Raw genomic sequence first — 24,259 nt, forward strand, 5'->3', positions numbered from 1 at the left:
GACTGTTTGGGCTAAGTTGTGGTCCAAGCTGTGTCTCTAAGGAGTGGAATTAGAAGCAACATAAGGAAGAGGGGAGTGAAGAAGGCTTTTGGGTGAAGGGCTGTCAAGGCCGGAGGAACAGCCAGCATGTGCAAAGGGCCTGAGGATCTCGGAGCCCTGCAAGGCTGCTGTGGACCCAGAGGGATGAAGAAAGATGGATTTGGGGTTGGGTGAGGTCTAAACCCAGCAAGGTAGAAGCGCTAGGGGCTTGTGAGTATGAGTGGTCGGGGAGCCAAGGTTGAGGAGGAATTTGCACCTGTCAGAGGCATTTTCTCACCTCTCCAGCATTTGCCTCTCATTCTAGTCCTGGCCACGACACGGTTCTGTGCAAGTGTGTATGAATATGTATATGTCTGTGTGTGTGTCGTCATGGATGTATGTGTTGTCATGTGTGCGTGTGTCATCATGTATGTGTGTATGTGTCTGCATGTGTGTGCCATCATGTATGTGTGTACATGTGTCTACATGTATGTGTCGTCATGTGTGTGTGTGTACGTGTGGAGGCCATAAGTTGACCTGGATGTTATCCTTAATTGCCCTCTTCTTTGTTTTAAAAATGTTGTTTGCAACTTTGTTTATTATGTTTTATTTATTTTATGGTTGGAGGCACGTAGTCAGTGCTCTTAACCTCTGAGCCATCTCTCCAGCCCCGATTTAAGATTTTTTGGTGGCTGTTGCTGTTTCCTTTGTTGTTTTCCAAAACAGAGTTTCTCCATACAGCCCTGGCCGGCCTAGAATTTGCCCTGTAAACCAGGCTGGCCTCTAATGCAGAGATCCTCCTGCCTCTGCCTCCTGAGTGCTGGGACTAAAGGTGTGAGCTATCATGCCCAGCTTGAGTGCACTTTTCTGTTGAGCTGTCTCATGTGCCCTTCCCTTTAGCTTTGAGACCCTCTCTCACGGGACCCAGAGCTCACACTCACAGGACCCAGAGCTCACACTCACAGGACCCAGAGCTCACACTTACGAGACCCAGAGCTCACACTCATGGGACCCAGAGCTCACACTCATGGGACCCAGAGCTCATACTCTCATGGACCCAGAGCTCACATTCTCATGGGACCCAGCGCTCACACTCATAGGACCCGGAGCTCACACTTCAGCTGGCTGCTACTGAGCTCCAGGGACCTCCCGTCTCTGTCTTTACGGTCTGGGATTACAGGAGTGTGCAGCATTTACGTGGGTGCTAGGGATCTGGATTCTGGTTCCTGTGCTTGTGCCACAAATCTCTGCCCACCCAGCCAGCCCTCTGGCCTAAGCACGTGATTCCTGAGTGGCTTAGTGCTGCAGGGACGCTGACAGTCCTAAGCCTGCTTCTCCACTTGAGCAGCTGTCCTCTTCCCAACACCTGAAAGTCCTCCCTGAAGTCTAACTCTGTTTATTTTAAAATATTTTAGTTTTTGTTGAGGCAAAGTTATGCATAGACTGGGATGGACTCACTATGTAGCCAAGGATGGCCTTGCACACCAGATCCTCCTCCTTCATTTCTCAAGTGCTGGGGCGACAGGTGTGCACCCCACACGCACTTTACCTTTATCATAGTCTTCTGTGGGCTTAGGGTCAATGCTTTAGGGGTCCCCACAGGGTGGGAATGACTAGTTTGATTTAGTCATATGCCCCAGGGCCTTTGCACTTTCCACTCCATTCCATCTACCTGGATAGTGTTCCCCTCAGAAACTTTATTCCAATACCCCTACCTCTTCTTTCTGCTTAAGTTGCTTTCTCTCAGAAGGCTGCTGTGATCGGCCATTTAAATCCTTTATTCGAGACAGTTATAAAGCAAGTCAAGAGTGGCTTGAGCACACACGCAGGCTGCAGGGCCACAGCAGTGGGCGAGAACTGAGGGACCTGAGTAACCAGAGGGAACCCAGCAGCTGGAGTGGATACACTGCACACTGCGAGGTTTCTCCCCAGGAAGGACAGCAAGAAAAGGAGGGCGCTCCCTCACACCACTAAGAAGAGTGTACAACTGGAAACTCACGGATGCTGATGGAGGGCTGGAGGTGTGTGACCAGTTGACAGGATGCTTGCCTGGTTTCTATGACGCTCTGAGGCCCACTCCTCAGCACTACACAGAACCCCAACTCTAATTCTAGCACTTGGGAGATGAACTGAATGTGAGGGGCTCAGGAATTCAAGGCCCACCTCTACTACAGAAGTTCTCAGTCTGTGTGTTGAGACCCCTGGGGGTCACATATCAGATATTCTGTCTATCAGACAAATACGTTACAATTCACAACAGTGGCAAGTTACAGTTATGAAGTAGCAACAAAATAATGTTATCGTTGGGCTCACCACAGATCATAGATGAGGAAGGAAGGTTGAGAGCCACTGATCTGTCACATAACATAGTGTTTGAGACTAGCTTTGGCTACATGAGACACCACTCCCCCCACCCCAGCTCTGAAAACAAAACAAATCAGGCCGTTGGATAGTCCACTGTCCAAAGCCCTGGATTCCACCCCCAGCACCACACCATCTAGGTGTGGTGACGCATGCCCAGAATCCCAACGCTCAGAAGACACTGGCAGGAGATTGCCACTAATTTGGGGCCAGCCTACGTTACAAAATAAGACCCTGTCACAACGAGACAAGATGTATGATTCACATAGTTCTAGATTTTCCACAGAATTATTTTCTGTTGCTGTTAACTGAAACTCCAGAAAGCAGACGGCTGGCTGTAGTGGGGACTCTGTGCCAAGGGAGGTGCCTGAGATCATGGTGTCAGGCCAAGGCTGAGATTCCATGGGAGCGTGCTGCTACGTAGAGTCAAGCTAACTTCCCTCATCTTTTTCAAGGTGTTAACATCTCAGCTTGACTAGGGGTGGTGAAATCAGGACAGACTCCTGGGGCTGCACCCAAAACTGAGGGGCTGGGGCGACACCTAGTGGGGGAGTGAGGTTTGTGCAGGAAGTGAGTGTGTGCTTGTGTTTATACAAGCATGTGTTGGTGTGCAGGCATACATTTATCTCAGCTGGGGGCTGTAGACCAGGCTGACCTCGAACTCACAGAGATCTGCCTGCCTCTGCTTCCATAGCGCTGGGATTAAAGGCGTGCGCCACCACCATCTGGCTTTATTTTTGTTTTTAAATTTTAATCACATTTATTTATTTGGGAAGGAGAGAGTTCTTGGCCTGGTGCCCACATGGAGCATGGAGTCCAGCAAGTGTAGCAAGTCAGAGGACAACTTCGGGGAGTCAGTCCTCTCTTTCACTGTTTGGGTGCCAAGGATGGAACTAAGGTCTTCCGCTTTAGTCTCTGAATCTTCTCACCTGCCACACTTCGTGTTTTTGAGAGAGGATCTCTTACTGGCCTGGAGCTTACCAAGTGCAGGACTGGGTCCTGTCACTCTGGGGGTGGGGGCAGATTATGCTCTCACATTCCGAGACCTAAGAATCCACACTAAGCCCCAGGGTGGCAGCAGTCCTGGCTGTGTGCCTCAGGCCAGTCTAAGAGGAAGCAGGAAACATCCGAGTGGCACTGAGAGATTGGATGAGGTGTGTGTGTAAAGCCGTTCACCGTAACACCAGTAAACCCTGGGCTTTCCCGCTCCTCCTCCACTCACACCTCCGTGTGTACGTGTCTCTGTGTTAGCTTGTGTGTGGCTGTCTATGCATGTGAAGGCCAGAGGTTGGCATTTGTGGTCTTCCTAGGTTGCTGTTTTATGTTGCGGCGTGATCTGTCCGTGAGCTTGGAGCATGCTGACTCAGTTAGTCTAGCAGGACAGCTCTCTCTGAAGATCCTGTTTCCACCATGTGAGTGCTGGGGTCCAAGTTCCGAGCAGCCCGCTCCCGCCTGACATTTACACGGGCTTTGGGAATCAGAAGTCATGTCTTCGTGCTTCATGTGGTGAGCACTTTACTGGCGGAACCATTTCATTTATTTATCTTAGTGTGAGCACGTGTCTGCTTCTGGAGGCCAGAGGACAGCTTGCAGGAGTCCGTTCTCTCCTTTTAACATATGGGTCCCAGGGCTAGAACTCAGGTCACCAGTCTTATCAGCAATCGCCTTTGCCTGCTAAGCCGTCTTGCCAGCCCCTTTCCATCCAGTTCTAATGGTCTGTAACACTGGATGCCAAGTCCTACTTTGAAAATGGAACTATAAAATGTCACTGCAGAAAAATAAAGAAAGCCAAAAGTAAAGTTAGTTGAGGCGGTGGAGAGAATACACAACTCCTCATCCTTGAAGCCCAGAGATCCCAATTATCCTCAAGAAAAACACAGTAAGGCCGGAGCGATGGCTCCACAGTTAAGAGCACTGGCTGCTCTTCCAGACGACCTGGGTTCAATCCCCAGCATCCATGTAGCAGCTCACAGCTGTCTGTAACTCCAAAAGATCTGACATCCTCATACAGACATGCATATAGGCAACACAATTTACATGAAATAAAAATAAATAAATTATTTTTTAATATAAAAAAAAAAAGAAAGAAAGAGGGGGTGGAGAGATGGCTCATGAGCTCTTCCAGAGGCCCTGAGTTCAGTCCCCAGAAGCCACATGGTGGCTCAATACCATCTATAATGATATCTGGTGCCCTCTTCAGGCAGGCAGGTGTACAAGCAGACAGAGCACTCATACATAAAATAGATATATAAATCTTAAAATTAAAAAAAGGAAAGAAAGAAAAACACAGTAAACACAAAGAAATGGATACTACCCCCCCCCTTGTTTCCCTGGTAATTTCAGTGTGACACACTGGTGACAGGGAGAGATGAGATGCAACTTGCTTTGGGGTGTCTGAGAGTCTACAAGTCCAAGAGACAGACGCAAGCTGGGCATGGTGGTGCATGCCTGCCCTCTTAGCTCTCTGAAGGCTGAGGCACAAAACTTGAAAGATGAAGGCTGGCGTGGGCAACTTAACAAGCCTTTGTTTTAAAATAAAATACAAGGAAGCTAGGAGTGTGGCTCAGCTGTAGAGCCTTGCCTAGAGTCCCCCAGGGATGGTTTGGGGGCGGGGCTTAACTGTAGAGCCCCTGGCTAGAATGGGGGGGGGGGAAGGGGGGAAGGGGCTGGGGACAAGGCTCAGTGCCATACAAGCACAGTAGGCAGAGGATCGTTTCCCAAGCCGACATGAACCGGAAGTACATGGCTTCTGGGAATGGAACACAGGATGGGAGGTGAGGTCAGAGGTCAATGTGGGAAGGATGGTTGTGATCTGGCTACAAAGACTTTGAATTCTTTTTTTTTTTTTTTTTGGTTTTTCGAGACAGGGTTTCTCTGTGTCCTGGCTGTCCTGGAATTCACTCTGTAGACCAGGCTGGCCTCGAACTCAGCAATCCGCCTGCCTCTGTCTCCCAAGTGCTGGGATTAAAGGCGTGCGCCACCACTGCCCGGCTAAGACTTTGAATTCTAAGTTAAGGATTTCAGAAGTTTTTGAGTTGTCAGTAAGTAGTCACAGGCTAGAAAAGATAACCCGGTGGTTAACAGCATCGGCTGGCCTTCCGTAGAACCCAGGTTTGGTTACCAGCACTCACATGGCAGCTAAAAACCACCCTTAAGTACAGTTCCAGAGAAATAGATGCCCTTCTGTGACCACCACAGGCACCAGGCAAAAGACACATACACATAAAATAAGTAAAACACACACACACACACACACACACACACACACACACACACGCACACACGCACGCACGCACGCACCCAGAGGATTATAATGACCAGGGATCCTTATGAGTTCAAGGCTATAACAAGATCCTGTCTCTCAAAATCAAAACCAAGCTCATCACTGGTTGTGGAGATGGCTCTTCAGTCAAGTGCTGGCTTAGAACACACAAAGCCCTGTGTTCCAACCCCAGCACCACAGAAACTGGGCATGATGGAGCACTCCCATGATGCTAGCACTCAGGAGGAGGATCATGAGTTCAAAGTCACATTTGGCTATGTAGCAATTTTGAGACTATCCTGGGCTACTCCAAGCAGTGTTTTAAAAGAGCAACGCAAAGCAAACAAAAACCACACAAAAGAAAACAAAACAGTAACAAAAAAACACACGGAAGTGTCAAAACTTGATTCTAAGTACATCAAAAGTTCATCGTTTCTAGCATGAAAGTAGAAAACCCAGCATAACCTGGTTTAACCGGTCTCACTCAGTACTGAGACTACAGAGACCTCTGCAAGTTGGCTTTGGAGATAAATAAATCCCATGGAGAACATGCATTTGCCCATGGAGTCTGGGATTATGGGACTGAAACATGGCTCAGCAATTAAGGTTTTGTTCCTCTTTCGGGGAACCCACGTTTGGTTTCCAGAACCGACATGGGGCAGCTCACAGCTACCTATAATTACAGCTCCAGGGCACCCCCTTCTGGGCTTTGTGGCCATTACATTCACACGTGCACATACACATATGCAGATATACACACATACATAAGTAAAAATAATGCAAAGATCCAGGCATGGTGACTCACACCTTTAATCCCAGAACTCCAGAGGCAGAGACAGGCCTCTGTGAGTTCAAAGTCAGCCTGGTCTATAAAGCAAGTTCCAGGACAGCCTGGGTGGTTACACAGAGAAAACCTGTCTCAAAACAAACAAACAATAAACAAATAAATAAAAGAATGTGTGAATTGTGACAATCTACTATGTGTGACCAGAAGTCGGGTTGCTGGGTTATGTGAGAAATTCTGCTGAAGTTTTTCAATGTTGAAGAAGTTTCTGGCAAGGCTGGGTGTAATGGTTCATGATCCCAGTATTCCAGAGACAGGGGCAGGTGGATCTCTGTGAGCTGAAGGCCAGCCTGATCTACATAGCAAGTCCCAAAACAGCCAGGGCTACATACAGCCAGGGCTCAAAAAAACAAAAACCAAGGGGGGTAAGGGAGAAGAACTGCTTGTGCAAGATGGCCTCTGACCCTCATACCCATGCTGTGGCATGCATCAAATAAATAAATAAATAAATAAATAAAATAAATAAATAAATAGTTTCTGGCAGATATGCAAATTAACCTTTCTACCAGGCAAACTTCAGCCATCTCACATTTGGATTCCTGGTGTTGTTTGTTTGTTTGTTTGTTTTGTTTTCTTTGTTTTGTTTTTTTTTCCTTCTCCGATATTCTGATAGCCACAAACTAGATTCTTGAGAGGCTGAGGGGTCACTCTTATGTTAAGTACCTGTTATTAGCATGTAGATATCCCACACATACTAAATGTCTGGTCTTGTGATTGTGTGTGTGTGTTTAAAGGTCTTTAGGCACACTGATACATGAGGGGTGCTCTGTGTGTGTGGGTGCACTCCAGGAAAGAGAGAGAGAGAGAGAGAGAGAGAGAGAGAGAGAGAGAGAGAGAGAGAGAGAGAGATTCATACAATTCAGCATGACCTTGAACTTTCTGGTCCTTCTGCTTCTGTCTACGGAGGGCTGGGATGACAGGTGTGAACTAGCACACCAAGCTTAAGTGGTGCTGTGTGTGTGTGTGTGTGTGTGTGTGTGTGTGTGTGTGTGTGTGTGTGAAACCCAGAGCTTCATGCTAGGAAAGCTTTCTACCCACTGAAACAAACTCCCAGCCCTCGTTTTACTTCTTATTTTGAGGCAGGTTTTCATTCTTGTCTTCCTGCCTTAGCCTCCCAAGCAGCTGAAGTTACAGGCCTCTGCTGGGCCCAGCAATGTTTGAGAAGAATTTGCTTTTTCTAGTGTCTACCTTATATCAAATCGTTGGACAAAAGTAGTTAGGGGTGAAATTGTTCGTTTACTCACAGCTCCGGGGTATGGTCCATGACAGCAGCAGCAGGAAGTCAGGTGACTAGAGCTTGTAGGCACTGGTTGTGCTGAATCCCTAGTCAGAGACACACAGAGAGGAATGCAGTTGTGGGCTCAGCTGGCTTCCTTCACTTTTGGACAGTTCAGGGAATGGTGCTGCCCAGAGTGGGCTGGGTCTTCCCATCCCAGTTAATGTAATCAAGATAGTCTCCCACAGACACCAACAGGCCAGCCTAATCTAGACAACTCCTCATTGAGATTTGCCTCCTATGTGAACTAAACTACCAAGTTCACAATCAAAACTGACCCCACACCCATGGAAATGAAGATAACCCTTCTGTATTTTCTTCCAAAACTTTACTGTCCAGAATTCCAAAATGGTTGGTTGATATATATATATTCATTCTCTCTCTCTCTCTCTCTCTCTCTCTCTCTCTCTCTCTCTCTCTCTCTCTCCTCTCTCCTCTCTCTGTTAGTGTAGAGGTCAGGAGCCAGCTGCTTTATGTTTTGGAGAGTCTCACTGACCAAGTAGGCGAGCTTGGCTGTTAGTGAGCTGCAGGCTGCCCTGCCTCCCTAGCACTGAGATACAGGCATTACAGCGTGCCTAGCTTTTTCTTCTTTAAAGACTGTCTTTCATTTATTCCCTGACAATTCAATGCATGTATGCAACATATCTTGTTCATGCCCACTCCCAACCTCCACTTTCCCAGAAATGCCCCAAAACATTTCCTTTCCACCTTTATATTCTTTCCTGCCCCGCCCCCCTCTGCCCCCCTAGAAACAAATCAGTGCTTCCTGTTGACCTTGTTTGGGTCTTGTATAGGTAACTGTGCCTATAGTAAGCTCCTGAATGCTATGCTGTGTCACGTCCAGAGGCCAGAGTGTCACAGTTTCCTCCCCATCCTCTGTCTTTATGTCCTCTCCTGCGACGAGCCCTGAGCCTTGTGTGGGGGCTGGGTGGGGAGGTTTGAGACAGATGCTCCATTTAGGGCGGAGCACTCGGTCACTATGCTCAGCGTTTTGCACAGATACGAGTCTCTGACTGCTGCACACTGCAGAGAATGCTTCTGTGGACAAGGTTGAGAGCCGCAATGATCTATGGGTAAAAAGGCAGGCAGTTTGACAACTTGTCCATTCAGCACCGCTACAGTGGTAGGCTGCCCCCTAGGGGCCATGACCTCCCACACTTCTCATCAGGTTTACGGGAACCGAACAGGCAGGAGTTCCCTTCTGGGTAGTAGACTTTAAATCCGACAGAAAATGGTTGGTCACCTCCGTAACCGTCGTTCCACTATTGCACCAGTGGCCATAGCTGCTTGGCAGGTTAGTAGGATTCGGCACTAAGATCATCCGTGATTTTTTTTTTTGGGGGGGGGGAGTGGGGTTAGGTCCTCATGCTTGCACACAAACATTTTGCCCACTGACATGTCTTCTTGGATCCCAGAGGATCGATTTTATATATAATGTGCTGTAGAAGTCACTTCCGCGCTCTTCCTCACTGTGAAGCAGTCCAAATTAATCAGCTCCGTATAGACTCTGTGATCAAATGCTGGGTGACTTTGGGAAAGATTCTCAGCATCTCTGTGCTTCTAAGCCCTCATTTTGTTTTGTTGTTGTTTGTTTTTTTTTTTTGTTTTTTTCTTGTTTAGTTTGTTGTTCTGGAAAGTGAATATAGAGCCTCGTGCATGATGGGAAAGCACTTTACCACTGGTGCTCCATTCCCAGCCCCGCTGACTCATTTTTAAAACAGGGATTACTGCTGCATGCCTTTAGTCCCAGTACTTAGAGTCAGAGGCAGGTACATCTCTGTGAATTCAAGGGCAGCCTGATCTACATGGAGAGTTCTAGCCTTACCAGAACTACACAGTGAGACACTGACTCAAAAAGGAGATGGCTCAATTGGTAAAGTGGTTATCACACAAGCAGGGGAACCTGAGGTAAGGGATGCAGAGACAGAAGGATCTGTGGGACCTCTGGCAGCCAGCCTAGCCAAAGGGATGAGCTCCGTATTTAATGAGGAGCCCTCAGTCAAAACACACTGAAGCCAGGTAGTCATGGTGCACACACGCCTTGAATCCCAGCATTCTGGAGACAGAGGCAGGTAGATCTCCGAGTTTGATGCCAGCCTGGTCTACAGAGAAGTTTCAGGATAGCCAGGGCTACACAGAGAAACCTTGTCTAGAAACCCAGCAAAACAAAAGGAAACAAACCATATAAGTTGGATGCCCACAGAGGAAGACACCGGCCAGTGCACTTGAGCAAAGCGTACGTGTGCACCCACACTCACACGTGAACGTGCATACACATAAGAGCTGGCATTGGTGTTGTATTAAAGAAAAGGAGTGTGGAGGGTGATGAAGGGGTGAGTCCATTAGGGCCAAGTCTAGGCTGTGGGATGGAGCCAGAATCTTTGCTGTGTGTATATTAGTCAGGGTTCTCTAAGGAACAGAACTGATAGAATATATACATATGTATATCCATTCATTCATTCATTCATTCATTCATTCATTCATTTCTTAGGTTTATCAGGGCTTGCAGGCTGTGGTCCAGCTAGTCCAACAATGGCTATATACCAATGGAAAGTCTAAGAATCTAGAATTTATTCAGTCTGTGAGGCTGGATGTCTCAGCTGGTCTTCACAGTATATGCTAGAACCCCAAAGAAGTAGCTCTAATGCCATTTAAGGAATAGACTTGCTATCAAGAGGGAGGGCAAACGGGCGAGGAACACAGCAACATCTTCCTTCTTTCTATGTCCTTTTTCTTTTGTTTGTTTGTTTGTTTGTTTGTTTGTTTGTTTTTCGAGACAGGGTTTCTCTGTGTAGCCCTGGCTGTCCTGGAACTCACTCTGTAGACCGGGCTGGCCTCAAACTCAGAAATCCACCTGCCTCTGCCTCCCAAGTGCTGGGATTAAAGGCATGTGTCACCACTGCCCGGCTTTTCTATGTCCTTTACATGGGTTGTCACCAGTATGTGTGGCCCAGATTAAAGGTGGATCTTCCCACCTCAAAGAATCTGGATTAAAAGTGAATTAAGAAAAAAAAATCCCTCACAGGTGTACCTGGTCTCTTGAATTTTAGTTTAATTCCAGATGTAGTCAAGTTAACAACCAAGAATAGCTATGACTGTGTGTAAAGATAGGAAAGTTTGTTAAGTTTGTGGCAGCCATGAGGCTTCATCATAGTACTTGGGTGTAAAGGCAAAAGGATTGTTGCAAGTTCAAAACCAGTGAGGGCTGTGTAGCCAGTTCCAGGAGGGTCAAGACTTCACAGTGAAAATCTGTAAAAAGAGACTGGGATGTAGCTCAGTGGGTAGAGGGCTCTGCCCAGCTTGCACAAAGCCCTGAGTTTCATCCCCAGCACTGAATAGATTAGGGGTAGTGGTGCAGACCTATTATCCCAACTCAGGGTTGGAGGCAAGAAAACCAAGAGTTCAGGGTCAGCCTTCCTTGGCTGCATAGTGATTTCAAGGCCAGCCTAGGTTATGAGACTCTGTCTCAAAAAATAAAATACAAGTAAAGCTGTTTCATACAGACATGGAACACGTACCCTGAAGTAGCCTGCATAAGTGTGGAACCAGGGCCCCCATCCAGTCAGGGGTCAGGCCGAGGTTCCTCACCTTGTTCTCCTTTTCGGCTGCCCCTCCCCCCCATCCCCGACGTCAATTCCAGGAATTTACCTTCCCTGACTCTATGAAGTTGCCTTTCCCTGGACATTTTATATAAATGGATCATAAACTCTACGGCTGCTTCTCTCCAGCTTCTTTTCCGTAGAACATTGCTTGTGTGGTCAAGGCAGGCTGGAGTGGGCATTGGGAGTCCCTCCTGCATGGGCTGAAAGTCAGTTAGATCGGTGTGCCAGGATGGCTGGCTTACTTGTTATTGGAGAACCCAGTGCTATGAAGGTCACCTGTGTGTCTTTCTGCAAGCTCACCCTTTGCTCTGGAGTAGATGGATCCTAGGGTTTTCTGGCAAGTTCCTACTTACCTTCTCAGAAGTTACAAAGCTCAGAGCAGTGGAAACATTTTATAGTCCTGGTGGCAGAGTTATGGGTACCATACACCAAACTCTAACAGATGCTTAATACTCTTTTTTAGTTGAGGTCTCCAATTCACTATAGAGCTGCATTATGTAGCTGAGGCTGGTCTTGAACTTTTGATTCTCCCGCCTCTATCTCCATCTATCTAGCTATATCTGGGATTATAGTGTGTCTATCCCTGGTTTATGCAGTGTTGGGGATGGAATTCAGGGCTTCATGCATTCAGGGAAGCATTTTACTAATAAAGACAGACAGCCCAGCCTTGACACTCCTGTGCGTGTGTGTGTGTGTGTGCACGAACGTCTGCATGTGTGCATGGGTACATATGTATGTGGAGGCCCCGGGTTGATTGTGGGCGTCTTCCTCAAACACTTCTCTATTTCATTATTATTATTATTTATTATTTCAGATAGTCTCTCTTTAAACCTAAAACTCACTGATCCAGCTAGGCTGCCTGGAGAGTGAGCACCAGGGGTCTTCCTGTCTCTTTTCCCCATTTCCAGGACAAAGGTTACAGACATGGGCCAACATATGAAGTTTGCAAACACGTTATGAACTTATCCTCTCCCCAGCCTCTCAGATAATCTCTTTTTTTAAAAAAAAAAAGATTTTCCAGGCAGTGGTGGCGCACGCCTTTAATCCCAGCTCTTGGGAGGCAGAGATAGCCGGATTTCTGAGTTCGAGGCCAGCCTGGTCTACAGAGTGAGTTCCAGGACAGCCAGGGCTACACAGAGAAACCCTGTCTCGAAAAACCAAAATATATATGAGGTACACTGTCACTGTCTTCAGACACACCAGAAGAGGGCATCAGATCCCATTACAGATGGTTGTGAGCCACCATGTGGTTGCTGGGAATTAAGCTCAGGACCTCTGGAAGAGCAGTCAGTGCTCTTAACCACTGAGCCATCTCTCCAGCCCCTCAGATACTCTTTTTAAAAAGTATTTATTTTTATGGGTGTGCCTGATTGTACAGAGGTACACCACATAAGTACAGGAACCCCAAGAATCCGGGAAAGGGCATTGGATCCCCTGGTGCTGGAGTCACAGGTGGTTGAGAGCTGACCCGTGGTGCTGGGACTGAACCTAGGTCCTCTGGAAGAGCAGCCAGAGCTCTGCAAAGCGTCTCTCCAGCCCTCTCTGACACTTTCTAATGGGGACAATTGTAGTGGGTAACATGAGTTGTCTGTCCCATGAAATACAGAGGTCGGGTGTCTGGGAAGTAGGTTGAAGTTGTGTGGACCCTGGGTGGAGATTGGACCACAAATAAGCCTTGGTCAGAGACACACTTAGTCAACCAGTGGAGAACAATTAGATTCTTACTAGTGACACATGCCTATCATTCCAGCTTCAGGAGGTAGAAGCAAGAGAATCAGGAGTTCAAGGTCACCCTTGGCTACACAGGCCAGCTTGGTCTACATTAAACCCTGTCTAAAAAAACAAAAGTGGGGGCTAGACATGTGGCCCAGTAGTGCTTGCCTGGCATGCATGAGACTTTGGACTTGATCCCCCACACTGAAGTACAATATCTGATAAGTATCTGATAGTTAAACAAGGTAAAGGCAGATGGTGCTAAGGGCTCTATCTTCAGGAAACGGTCAAGGAAGTTTCTTCAGGTAATATTCAGGCCATATTGGAGTGAGGGTTATGACTCTGAAACACGTGCATGTGCCTAGCATGTATGAGGCCCTGACTTCCATCCCCAGCACAGAAAACAAGCAAACACAAGTAAAAATAAACACCAAAGTGACATTCAGACCTGGGGACATGGTTTGCCACACAAGCATGAAGACTTGAGATTCATTTTAATGCTGGGCAGGTGACCCAAACATCTGAGAGTCAGAGACAAGGAGCTGTCTGGCGTCTAGACTGGCAAGTTCTTGTTTGACTGAGAGATGTTGACTCAATGAAGTCGAGAGTGATGGAAGAAGACACCTGATATGGATATGGGCAGGTGCATCCCCCACATCTTATGCCTTCCCCCACATCAAACACACATGGACAGATGCATGCCCCAATCACTCGGGGTTGGATCAGCGAAGCGAAGGAATAGGTAGAGAGTCAGAAAGGAGAGCTGAGGCACTCTTCTGGCTTTCACACAAGTTCTAGGACCCACACTGGAGAAGAGACAAGAAACTCCCACAGGTTGTTCTCTGATTTCTGTGCCCCACCAGAAACACAGCAAGTAAGTAAGTAAGTAAGTAAATGTAATTAGACAAATTGAAAAAGAAAAAAAAAAAGCCCCAGTCCTAGCAGAAAGAAAGGGAAGCAATAGCCCCCATTTCTCCTGTCTCTGTCTGTTCCTTCCTAATGCTTAGACTTAACAACAGGCCAGTGGGCAAAGAGTTCTGGGAACTGTAGTGTAATGGAGGACAGGGCATGTTGCTTACCCCCACCAGGACAGAGACTTAGTGAGAGATGCAATCAGGCCACCTGGATTTCTGTGGTGAAATGTCTGTCAGCTACCAGGGACAGCAAATGCAAAGGTCCCTGGACAGGAAAGGGGATGAGATGTGCATACACAGGGAGCAGGGAAGGTGGAAAGATCTGGATATTGAGGATGGAGAAGGCAGAGAGGCAGGGACAGAACTAGGAAATGATAAAGTGTTTCAAGAAGGGAATGAGTATGGAAATTAGAAAGTTATTAAATCGTGTGTGTGTGTGTGTGTGTGTGTGTGTGTTTGCACATGCGAGAGCTATGGCAAGCAAGTGGAGGTTAGGTGCTAACTGAAGGGTGTCGGTTCTCTCCTTCCATCATATGAGCCCTGTTGAACAAACTCAGGATTTCGGGCTTTTATCTTTGTCTGCTGGGCAATCTTGCCAGCCCAAGAAGGCTATTGCCATCTTTAGTGAGAACATTTTGGGGTGCATGGAGGAGAGAGAAGGGGAGTGCCTTGTAAGTGCTCCCAGTCCTTACAGAGCTTGGTGGTATGAGCTAGGCCTGTTTCCTAGCATCCATGGTGAGGAGGTGAGAAAGTCTGTCACTGTGGAGGCTCCCCACAGCCCAGTGATCTTGGAGTCTGATGTCAGATAGACCTGGTTGTAAACCACAGTAGGGGTCTCCTTGACAAAACAGCTCATTCCAGCCCAAGTGGTCTGTGCTTGCCAGGTCCTCTGCACTGCCCTTCTCCCTCCTTTTGAAAATCTCCTGAATTTTTTTTTTTTTTTTTTGGAAAATCTACTGAAATGGCTTCTTACTTCACCATATGGTGTGGCTTAAAAATTACCTTCTCTGGTCACCGTGTTTAAAGGCCCACCTGAATATATGACTCAATAGAATATGTGCCATCCAAGTATAAATTCAGATTCCCAATATCTAAATCAGAAGTCAGATGTGTCATGCCTGCACTCCATCACTGGGGAGGCTGAGACAGGCTCTCTGGTGCCCGTCTTGCCAGCTTAGCCAAATCAGGGAGCTCCAAGCTCAATGAGAGACCTTGTCAAATATTAAGGTGCAGGAGGGTGTGGTAGCCCATGCCTTTAGTCTGAGCCAGAGCTACACAGTGAGAATGTGTCACAAAACTAATTTACTAAAAAGACTAAATAAGCTGGCCAGTGGTGGCACTCACTTGGGAGGCAGAGGCAGGCGGATTTCTGAGTTCGAGGCCAGCCTGGTCTACAGAGTAAGCTTCAGGACAGCCAGAGCTACACAGAGAAACCCTGTCTCGGGGGAAAAAAAAGACTAAATAAAATCAACTAACTAATAATCAGAGAGACACTGAGGAAGACACTCCACATATAACTCTGGCTTCCCTTCTGATACCTATTTGTACTTTTCCTTTCTTTGTTTCCTATGTCACTCAAATTTCTTTTTACACGTATTTAATGTACTAACGAGGTGGGATGGGTGACTATATGGCCACAGCCTTCAAGTGGAGGTCACAGGACACTTTGGGGGAGTCGTTAATTATCACCTATCTTCTCATGGTTTTTTTTTTTTTTTTTTTTTTTTTTTTTTTTTTTTTTTTGGTTTTTCTGTGTAGACCTGGAACTCACTCTGTAGACCAGGCTGGCCTCGAACTCAGAAATCCACCTGTCTCTGCCTCCCAAGTGCTGGGACTAAAGGCGTGCGCCACTACCGCCTGGCAATCTTCTCATGGATCTTAAGAGATCCAACTCAGGTTGCCACCGCTCCCCCACACCCCCACCCGCCCCTCGCCTTTTTTGATGTTGGCAGGGATGGAGCCTGGGGCTTCAGCGATGTTGGGCAAGCTTCTACCACTGGGCTACATCCCCAGCCCCTCCTGAAGTCCTTGCTGTCTCTGTAATGCAGTGTTCCTGAGCTTTGCTCTGTAGTTGAACGGCAGGCTACCTCCAGCCTCTTCCACATACGGTCCCCAGAACCACTTTACAGATGAGAAAACTGAGACAGAATAGCTATTGCTGGAGGTCACGTAGGGGCAGAACCTGCTTCGCAGTAGAGTCGAGACAGTTCAGGACCCCCCAGCACCCCGAGGTTGGGTGCTTCCGGCTCCCGCAAGCGGCCGGCGCGGTAAAGGCCTGAGTCATCGCCGCCTCCAGACGGCGGCGGCCGCCGGCCGAGGGCGACGGCGGCGGCGGCAGCAGGAGGTGATGCGGGGACGCCAGGAGGGGGCGTGAGTCCAAAACCGAAGAGAGGCGACCGCGCGGGCACTCCTCTGCTGCCCCGCCGCTCGCTGCGCTTTCCAACCTCCCTCACCAGGTGACCAGCCCAGTGCAGGTCCCTGGGGGCTGGAGGGGACCCGAGGTATAAGTTCCCGCCTCCCACCCCAAGTTTTAGTTGTGAGTCAAACCGTGCGTTGGGACTTGTCTGCAAAACGAACTGTCTGGGTTTGCGACAGTCCCAAGTGGCACCGCCGCCCTCGGGTGCGCAGGGGAAACCCTCCCACTCCTCAAGTCACCCGCACTCCAGAGTCTGTAACCGCCACCCTGGGCTTCCCTTGTCCCGAATCCACAGAGGGATCCCCTTGAGAATGATCTGGGGACCAGGAAAGCCAGGAGAAAAGAGTCTCGGAGCTCGGGAGAGCACCGAAGTCTGTCCTGCACTGCTCTCTGTGCGTCACGGGCTCGGGACCGGGCTCTGCACCCGACCGAGCAGGTGGGTGGAGATATCCGACTTCCACCCTTGTCAGTTTTGGGTGGAAGGTGTGGGCTGGATATTTTTCGGCCTGAAATTTAAGGGTTTAGGAGAGGGGATGTTTCGTGCAGGGGAGCCCAGGGATCACCACTAGGATACAGAGGGGACTCGAGCGAGGATGGAGGCTGTAGCTGGGGGGCGGGGCCGGGGATGCCGCGGCGGCGGGGTTGGGGGAGGTAGCGAGGGTGTCGCTGGCAGGGGATGTCCCCACTTCTGTAGGTGGGGGAAGGTCCGCCAGAGGCTCTGCGGGGAAGTTGGGGGCAGGGTGGATGCACCCCTGTTCTCCCCCCAGCCCCGCTGGCTCTAGGGCCGGAGCCGTGACGTCACGGCGGCTGGAAGTGCCCGGCGGTGGCGCGGGAGGGGGTGGCCGAGCCGGCGCCTTATAAAGCTGAGCCCGCGAGGCGCGCGGAGCCGCAGCCGCGCGCGTCCCCAGTGTCACCCCATCCTCATCCCACCGGCCACCGCCCCCTTGGACCCTGTCATCTCTCCATCAGGACCCCCCACCCCTCCACTCCACTGGGGTGGGTAAGCGACAGCTTGAGTGCCGAGCAAAAGGGACGGAACACCTGCTTTTTTGGGGTGGTGGCGCGGGGCATGAGGCGAGGGGCGCGATGTCGGTGCCGCTGCTCAAGATCGGGGCGGTGCTGAGCACCATGGCCATGGTCACTAACTGGATGTCGCAGACGCTGCCCTCGCTCGTGGGACTCAACAGCACCGTGTCCCGCGCGGGCTCCTCGGAGAAAATCGTGAGTGGCCAGCCGGCTGGGGGGCGCTCCGGTTGGGGGGGCGTGGTGCCCGCAGACCCCGCGGCAGTTCCTAGGACAGGAACCTTCACAGCCCCAAAGTGACAGAATCCAGGGTACAGGCGGGGATGTCATCTCGAGGGGACGTGGTCTCTTGGGGGTCCTGGGCTGGACCCTGAGGCACAAGGGAGCCCCGGGCCCGGCATAGCTCTGGGTTTGATGATTGCACTTACTGGGCTAGAGTCCTCTCCGAGGGGACCTGCTAGTGCCACCGGGGTATCAAGCTGGCTCCAGCCCCAGGCGGAGGCGGCAGGGCTGCGGAATTGAACCAGATCCCGGCAGAGTGGGGCGGAGTTGGCCGGTTTTGGGGAGCCAAGAGGGTGTTTTGTTATGTTGGAGTGATTAGGGGACATTTCGAAGTCTCCCGTATATCTTCAGCCTGTGGGACTCTGGCTGTCACTGAGTGGTGTTCTCTTTCCTTCTCTGAGTCTCTCCCCCCTCCCTTCTATTTCTTTCTGACTTAGTGTTTCTTTTTTCTTTTTCTGGTTTTTTTGTTTTTTTTGTTTTTTTGTTTTTTTGGGTTTTTTTTTTGTTCTGTTTTGTTTTTTTGTGTTTTGCTTGGCTCTTTCTTTCCCCTGCACTGGTACCAGCTTTTCTCTCCCATGATTTGTCTCCTGGAGTGCCGAATATTCATCTCCCTAACTCCTCACCTTTGTAGATGGGGGTCGTTGGAGGGGGTGGGGCTCGACCCCCCCCCAGAAGCTCCTCAGCCTCCCTTTTGTTTTTGTCATCCGCCAGCTTCCCTCCCCTGCTGGTAGTTCCTTGAGAGGGAGAGGGGCACACTCAGTCTTATTAATCATGGTGGCCCTGTCCTGTTGACAGCGGAAGATGCTCTTCTATTGAAAACTTCCCTCATGCCCTGTTCCCGTCCCTATGGGAGCCCCTCTGATCTTTAGTCTGTTTGTGGGACTCCCCTTAATTCCACCCATCTGACCTCGTCTCTTCTTCCCTTTCGTATTGTTACAATCTCAACAGCCCCTTATGCATCTGTAATAACCCCTCTCCTCCTGGCCAAAAAAGGACTTTGCTCCCAAAAGCTACAGCTGTGGGGTGTGAAGGGGTGGGGACAGCAGCTCACTGAGTCCAAGGCATGGCCCACCCTCCCCCACCCCCCACCTCTCCACCCCACCCCCACCCCCCACCCCCGGGTCAGGGAACATATGGTACTTGACACAAAAGCAAGCTTTCAGCCCGGGTCCTCAGACTTGCAGTTCTTTGAAACATGGTGTCTTTTTTGTGTGTCTGTGACATCTAGTGTCATTGTTTAGGTATGTCTTGTTGTGTCTGTCTGAGCCTGTGGTTTGGGGGTTTGTAGTGGTCAGTGAAGGGAAACTTTACTATGTCTCTGACATAAAGGTGCAGGTGTATTCTCCCCAATGTGGGTGTGTTCTCCCCAGTGTGGGTGTGTCCCTGTGTGATTGTTTATGGATGGACATGTGTCTGCAGTTGTTTATCCCTGACTATGGGTGTGGGTTCATTCTGTGAAATGAGTTTGAATGCACAGGTGTGACAGCACCTTCTGAGTGTTGCTGTCCCAGGGGGGACATTGATAGTGTCATTGAAATCAGAAGCCACATTCCCCTTTCCTGTCTGAGTGGGATCTGTGTGAGTGCCCCTGTACTGTGTGAAAGTATCTGCATACACAAGAGTCTTTGACATATCTGAGGGACATGTGCGGAGTATGTCAGAGTGTCTGAGTTTATAATTTTTGTTCATGTTTTACACATGTGTGTGCACACATGCATGCATGCCACAGTGCACATGTGAAGGTCAGAGGACAACTTGCAGGAGTCAGTTCTCTTCTTCCACCATCTGGGTCCCAGGGGTCCAACTCAGGTCTCCAGGCTTAGTGGCAAATGACTTAACTGGGCCTTGAGTTATGATTTTGTATATTCATACATTGAATTTTTTATGTGTGTGTTTATATATGCATATGTTTATGTATGCGTAGCTGGTATACATGTGTATCACTTTTTATGAATTGTATGTCTCTATACGCTGGGGGAGGAGGGCTGTTTGTGAACCCAGACAGACCTGGCTCCTTCATAGCTAACAGTTTCATGGTGTAGAAGTCCCCTGTGCCTAACTGCTGAGGCCCCCGGTTCTCTCATTGGTGCCCCAGCCTGCAGGCTTCCCATGAGTTGCCAAAGCGCTCTGCAGCGCTGCTAGATCTGTTAGGGTGAAGCCTGGGGTGGGGCTGTGGCATGAGGATGCTCAACACCGGTCTTGGAGTTGGGAGACTCCTAACTACTGCAATCCCAGCAATTGGGAGGGTGAGGCAGGGGAGTAGCCACAAGTTCCAGGCCTCTTTTTCAAAGAGGGAGAGTTGGAGCCTGGAGGGTTAGCTTAGCATGAAGAGCACCAGCTATTCTTGTAGAGGACCCAAGTTCAGTCAGTTACCAGCATCCATTTGGTAGCTCACAATCGTCTGTAATTCCAATTCCAGGGACACCAATAGCTGCTTCAGACCCTTGAGGGCACTAGGCATGCATGTGGTGCACAACCATACATGTAGACAATGCGTCTATACACATACAAAAATGAAAGGAGAGAAAAATACAAAAATAAAGGTTATTTAGGTCTGTAGAGGGTCTAGACTCCTCCAAGTTGCTCAACTCTGGCCATTGGTGGCAGCATCCCAAGCTACTGCCACCGAGAAAGTCAGTAATAAGTCCTGTGTCACAGAACTGCAGGCAACAGAGACCTCTCTAGATTCTCCATTGGTCCATCCACCCATCTACTCTTTGTCTATCCATCCATCCATCCATCCATCCATCCATCCACCCAGCCTTCTATCCACCACTACTCATTCATCCATTCCTCCTTCTAGCTATTCATCTGCTCTCCTATCCTTCATCCATCTTTCTATTCATCCATTCATCTACCCTTCCATCCATCTTTCCTTCTGTTCATTCATCAGCTAGCCAGCCTGCCATCTTTTCTTCCATTCACCCAGACAGCCATCTGACATTTTGTAAATCCATCCAGCCTTGCATCCATTCTCTCTCCTTCCATCTATCCACCCTTCTTTTCTTTCATCCATGTGTTCATTCACTCATCTTCCCATCCTTCCATCATTCCATCTGCCTCTCTCTCTCTCTCTCTCTCTCTCACACACACACACACACACACACACACACACATTCTCCAATCTCTCTTTCCATCCATTATCCACCATCCAACCATCTGTTAATCTGCTATCCACAAATCTGTACTTTCAACGTCTTTCAGCTCATTAATTCATCCCTTTATTCATTTAATTGAATTTATTTAACAAAAGTACCAATTGCCTCTTCTATACAAGCGTGTCTACACTGAAATAAACCTCCCTGCCCTGAGTCTTTCAGAATATATGCTCTGTCAGTGGTAGGATTTAGATTTGGATATGTCTGAGTTTTAATTCTGGCCCCACAACTTAATGGACCATGTGACCTTGGTGAAAATCATTGAATCTTTCTAAACACCAATTTCCTTATTAGGTAAGGAGAATTCAGAGTCTCTGTTAGACTGGAAGATCCATGCAGAGGCTGGTGTTGGAACTCAGGGCTAGACTCCTTGCCTGGTGCTCAGCCTTGTGTTCAATCCCAGCACCACAAAGACAACCAACAACATCTGCAAGGAAGTCCATGTTTTGCTCACTGCTGCACTCTATGGCCTGATGTAGCTGAATCACAATAAATTGTCTGCCATGTAGCTGAATCTGCAATTACATCTTGGATTCTACCTTCAGATGGAAACCAATGGCTGAGTGCACAGTGGGCATCTATTACAGGCAAGCATATAGTGTGTTTACAAAGAGGATTTTTTTTTTTTTTTCAGTTTTCAAGGGCTGAAGAGATGGCTGAATGGGTACAGCATTTGTCTTGCAAATGTGGGGAGCTGACTTAAACCCCTGAACCCAGTAATGCTGAATGCAGTAGTGCACATGTGTGATACCAGTACTCCTGTGGAGAGGTGGAGACTGGAGAATCCCTGGGGGCTAAGGGGCCAGCTAGTCTGGCGGGTACAGTGGTGAACAAGAGACCTTTTTCCAAACAAGTTAAAGTACAAGGACAGACAGTTGAGGTTGCCCTCTGAGCTCCACATGTGCACATAACATGAATGCTCCTGCACATACATGATTATACACACACACTATCACACACACACTGTCACACTCACACTATCACACTCACACACACACACCATCACACTCACACACACTATCACACTCACACACTATCACACTCTCACACACACCATCACACTCTCACACACTCAGTATCACACTCATACTATCACACTCACACACACTCTCACACTCTCACACACATTCTTACATTCTCACACACACATTCTCACACTCACACACACTATCACACTCACATACACTCTCACACACACATTCTCACACTCTCACACACACATTCTCACACTCACACACACTATCACACTCACATACACATTCACATACACACAGACACACCATGCACATACATGATTATACACACACACTATCACACTCACATACACACAGACACACCAAGACTAAATATATTTTTCAAGTTTTTAAATCAATTTGTCTATAAAATGAGAATAATAATTCTTTTTGAAATTACATTTATTAAGCCAGGCAGTGGTGGCGCACGCCTTTAATTCCAGCACTTCGGAGGCGGAGGCAGGGGGATCTCTGAGTATGAAGCCTAGTTTACAGACTGAGTTCTCAGAGAAACCATGTCTTGAAAAACCAACCAAACCAAGCAAACAAATAAACAAGACAAAAGCAAAGATCTAATTATTTAGTTTGTGTTTGCTCGTGGGGTGAGTATTTGTGTGCTTCAGAGCACATGTAGAGGTCAGAGGACGAAGTCAGTTTTCTATCCCTCTATGTGAACTCTGGAGAGAGAACTCAGGTCATCAGGGTTGATGTCAACTGCTTTCAGCCAGCTGAATGATCATTCTCACCCCCACTGAACTGTTGTAGGTAATGGAGGCCTGTTCCCATTCCTCATCCATCCATCTTTATAGCCATATGGCCTTCTTCCATCACACCTATGCCTTTCCCTGCCTCCACCCCTCTGCCCTTTATTTCCCCTGTTCATCCATCCTCATCTTTCCACCGCAAGGATCGAGGGGGAAAACATGAAAACGCACAGTTGGTGCTCAGTAATGGGTTATGGGAAAGGAGTAGAACCCTAAGAGAGTAAATGCACACATAGTGGGAATGCCTAAGCTGCGGCTCAGAAGTCGGGTGCTGTGCCTCAATGGCATGACAGTGAACCCAGATGTGGAATGGGCTTCTCTGTGGGTCCTACCCCACCCCCAGTCTCCCAATACACAGAAGCAGCATAGCCCTGTGTTCATAAACCATCTCTGTGAAGGAGAGGAGGGAAGCTCCCTCTCTCCCCCCTTCCCCCCAGCCCCGCAACTTCTTTGGCTGGCTCCCAGCCATAAACCATCCCCGGAGACAGGAGCCTTGAGCCGAATGGCTCCTCACCTAGGGACCATAAATCCAGACTCAGGCTAAAAGCTGACATCTCTGTTGTCAGTGGCTGCTATCATGGAGGGCCTGGAGTGAACTACCCGCATCTTGTATGTTCTGTTCTAATCTGATCCCCCTTCTTCCCCGAGCGCATGCCCATGTGTGCATGTGTGTGCGTGTGTGTGTGTGTGTGTGTGTGTGTGTGTGTGTGTTTAAGCCATCAATCATCCTCAGATGTTATTTCTCAGGCACCAACCACATTGTTGTGATTTATTTATTTATTGGTTTTTCTAGACAGGGTTTCTGTGTGTAGCCCTGGCTGTCCTGGAACTCTCTATAGATCTGCCGGCCTCTGCCTCCCTGGTGCAGGAACTAAAGGCATATGCCACCACACCCAATCTGTTTGGTTTTATTTTTATTGTTTTATTATGTTTGAATTTATTTATTGTCTATGTGAACAGCATGTGTGTGGAAATCACAGGACAGCTTGCAGAAGTCAGCTCTGTCCTTCTGCCATGTGTCAGGCTTGACAGCAAGTGTTATTTACCCTGCGTCATTTCACTGGCCCCATGTCCTTCTTTGAAGAACAGAAGGACAGAAGGAGATATCAATGAAAAGGTTGCATTCGAGGAGGAACTTTTGCCCCCAAGAAGAAAGGGGAGGGTCTCAGCAGGAGCCAACAGAAGGCTCTTTGGGTACTGAAGATGTCCAGCGTCTATGGCTTTTCTTGACAGTTTCACAAGAGTAAGTCCCTAAAACCAGTCTAGAGATGTCCTGCAATGCCATGGTAACCAGCACCCCATTGCTCACCCACTGAGCTCAGATTAGATTTATTTCTTGCTTCTGAGATGTCTCTATCTTATGCTGGCTCTGGTGGGAGCATTCTGTCCCAGGTGGTCTCCTGGAACCCAGAACGATGGATGCTCCCCACTCACACCATCACGGAAGCAGGACCCAGAGGAGGGGACACAGCTCCTAAAGCTTTGCCCTGATATGGCACAGATTGATATCGATCGATCACAGTCCACGTGGTCGAAGGAGTCACAGGGCCCATGGGGGAAGCGAAGGAGTATCCAGAGCTGTCTACTGCTCCCTCTGCCAAGCCCTCCTCTCA

General features: G+C 48.6%; 1 protein-coding gene across 2 annotated transcripts in view; it reads left to right on the forward strand.

Moving 5' to 3' along the window:
- Olfm2 (olfactomedin 2) overlaps positions 1 to 24,259 on the forward strand; it is a 76,292-nt gene that overhangs the window by 3,582 nt on the left and 48,451 nt on the right. Inside the window, exon 1 of one of the 2 annotated variants that reach the window (XM_034510029.2) lies at positions 17,232 to 17,627. The exons of the other annotated variant lie outside the window; for it this stretch is intronic. Within the exon in view, the coding sequence (XP_034365920.1) occupies positions 17,493 to 17,627 (135 nt within the window). The 5' untranslated portion in view covers positions 17,232 to 17,492. Of the gene's footprint in view, positions 1 to 17,231; positions 17,628 to 24,259 lie in introns of those variants that run through there. 2 annotated transcript variants of the gene reach the window in all.

The sequence above is a fragment of the Arvicanthis niloticus genome, chromosome 8 (assembly GCF_011762505.2).
Source record: "Arvicanthis niloticus isolate mArvNil1 chromosome 8, mArvNil1.pat.X, whole genome shotgun sequence".
Classification (NCBI taxonomy): domain Eukaryota; kingdom Metazoa; phylum Chordata; class Mammalia; order Rodentia; family Muridae; genus Arvicanthis; species Arvicanthis niloticus.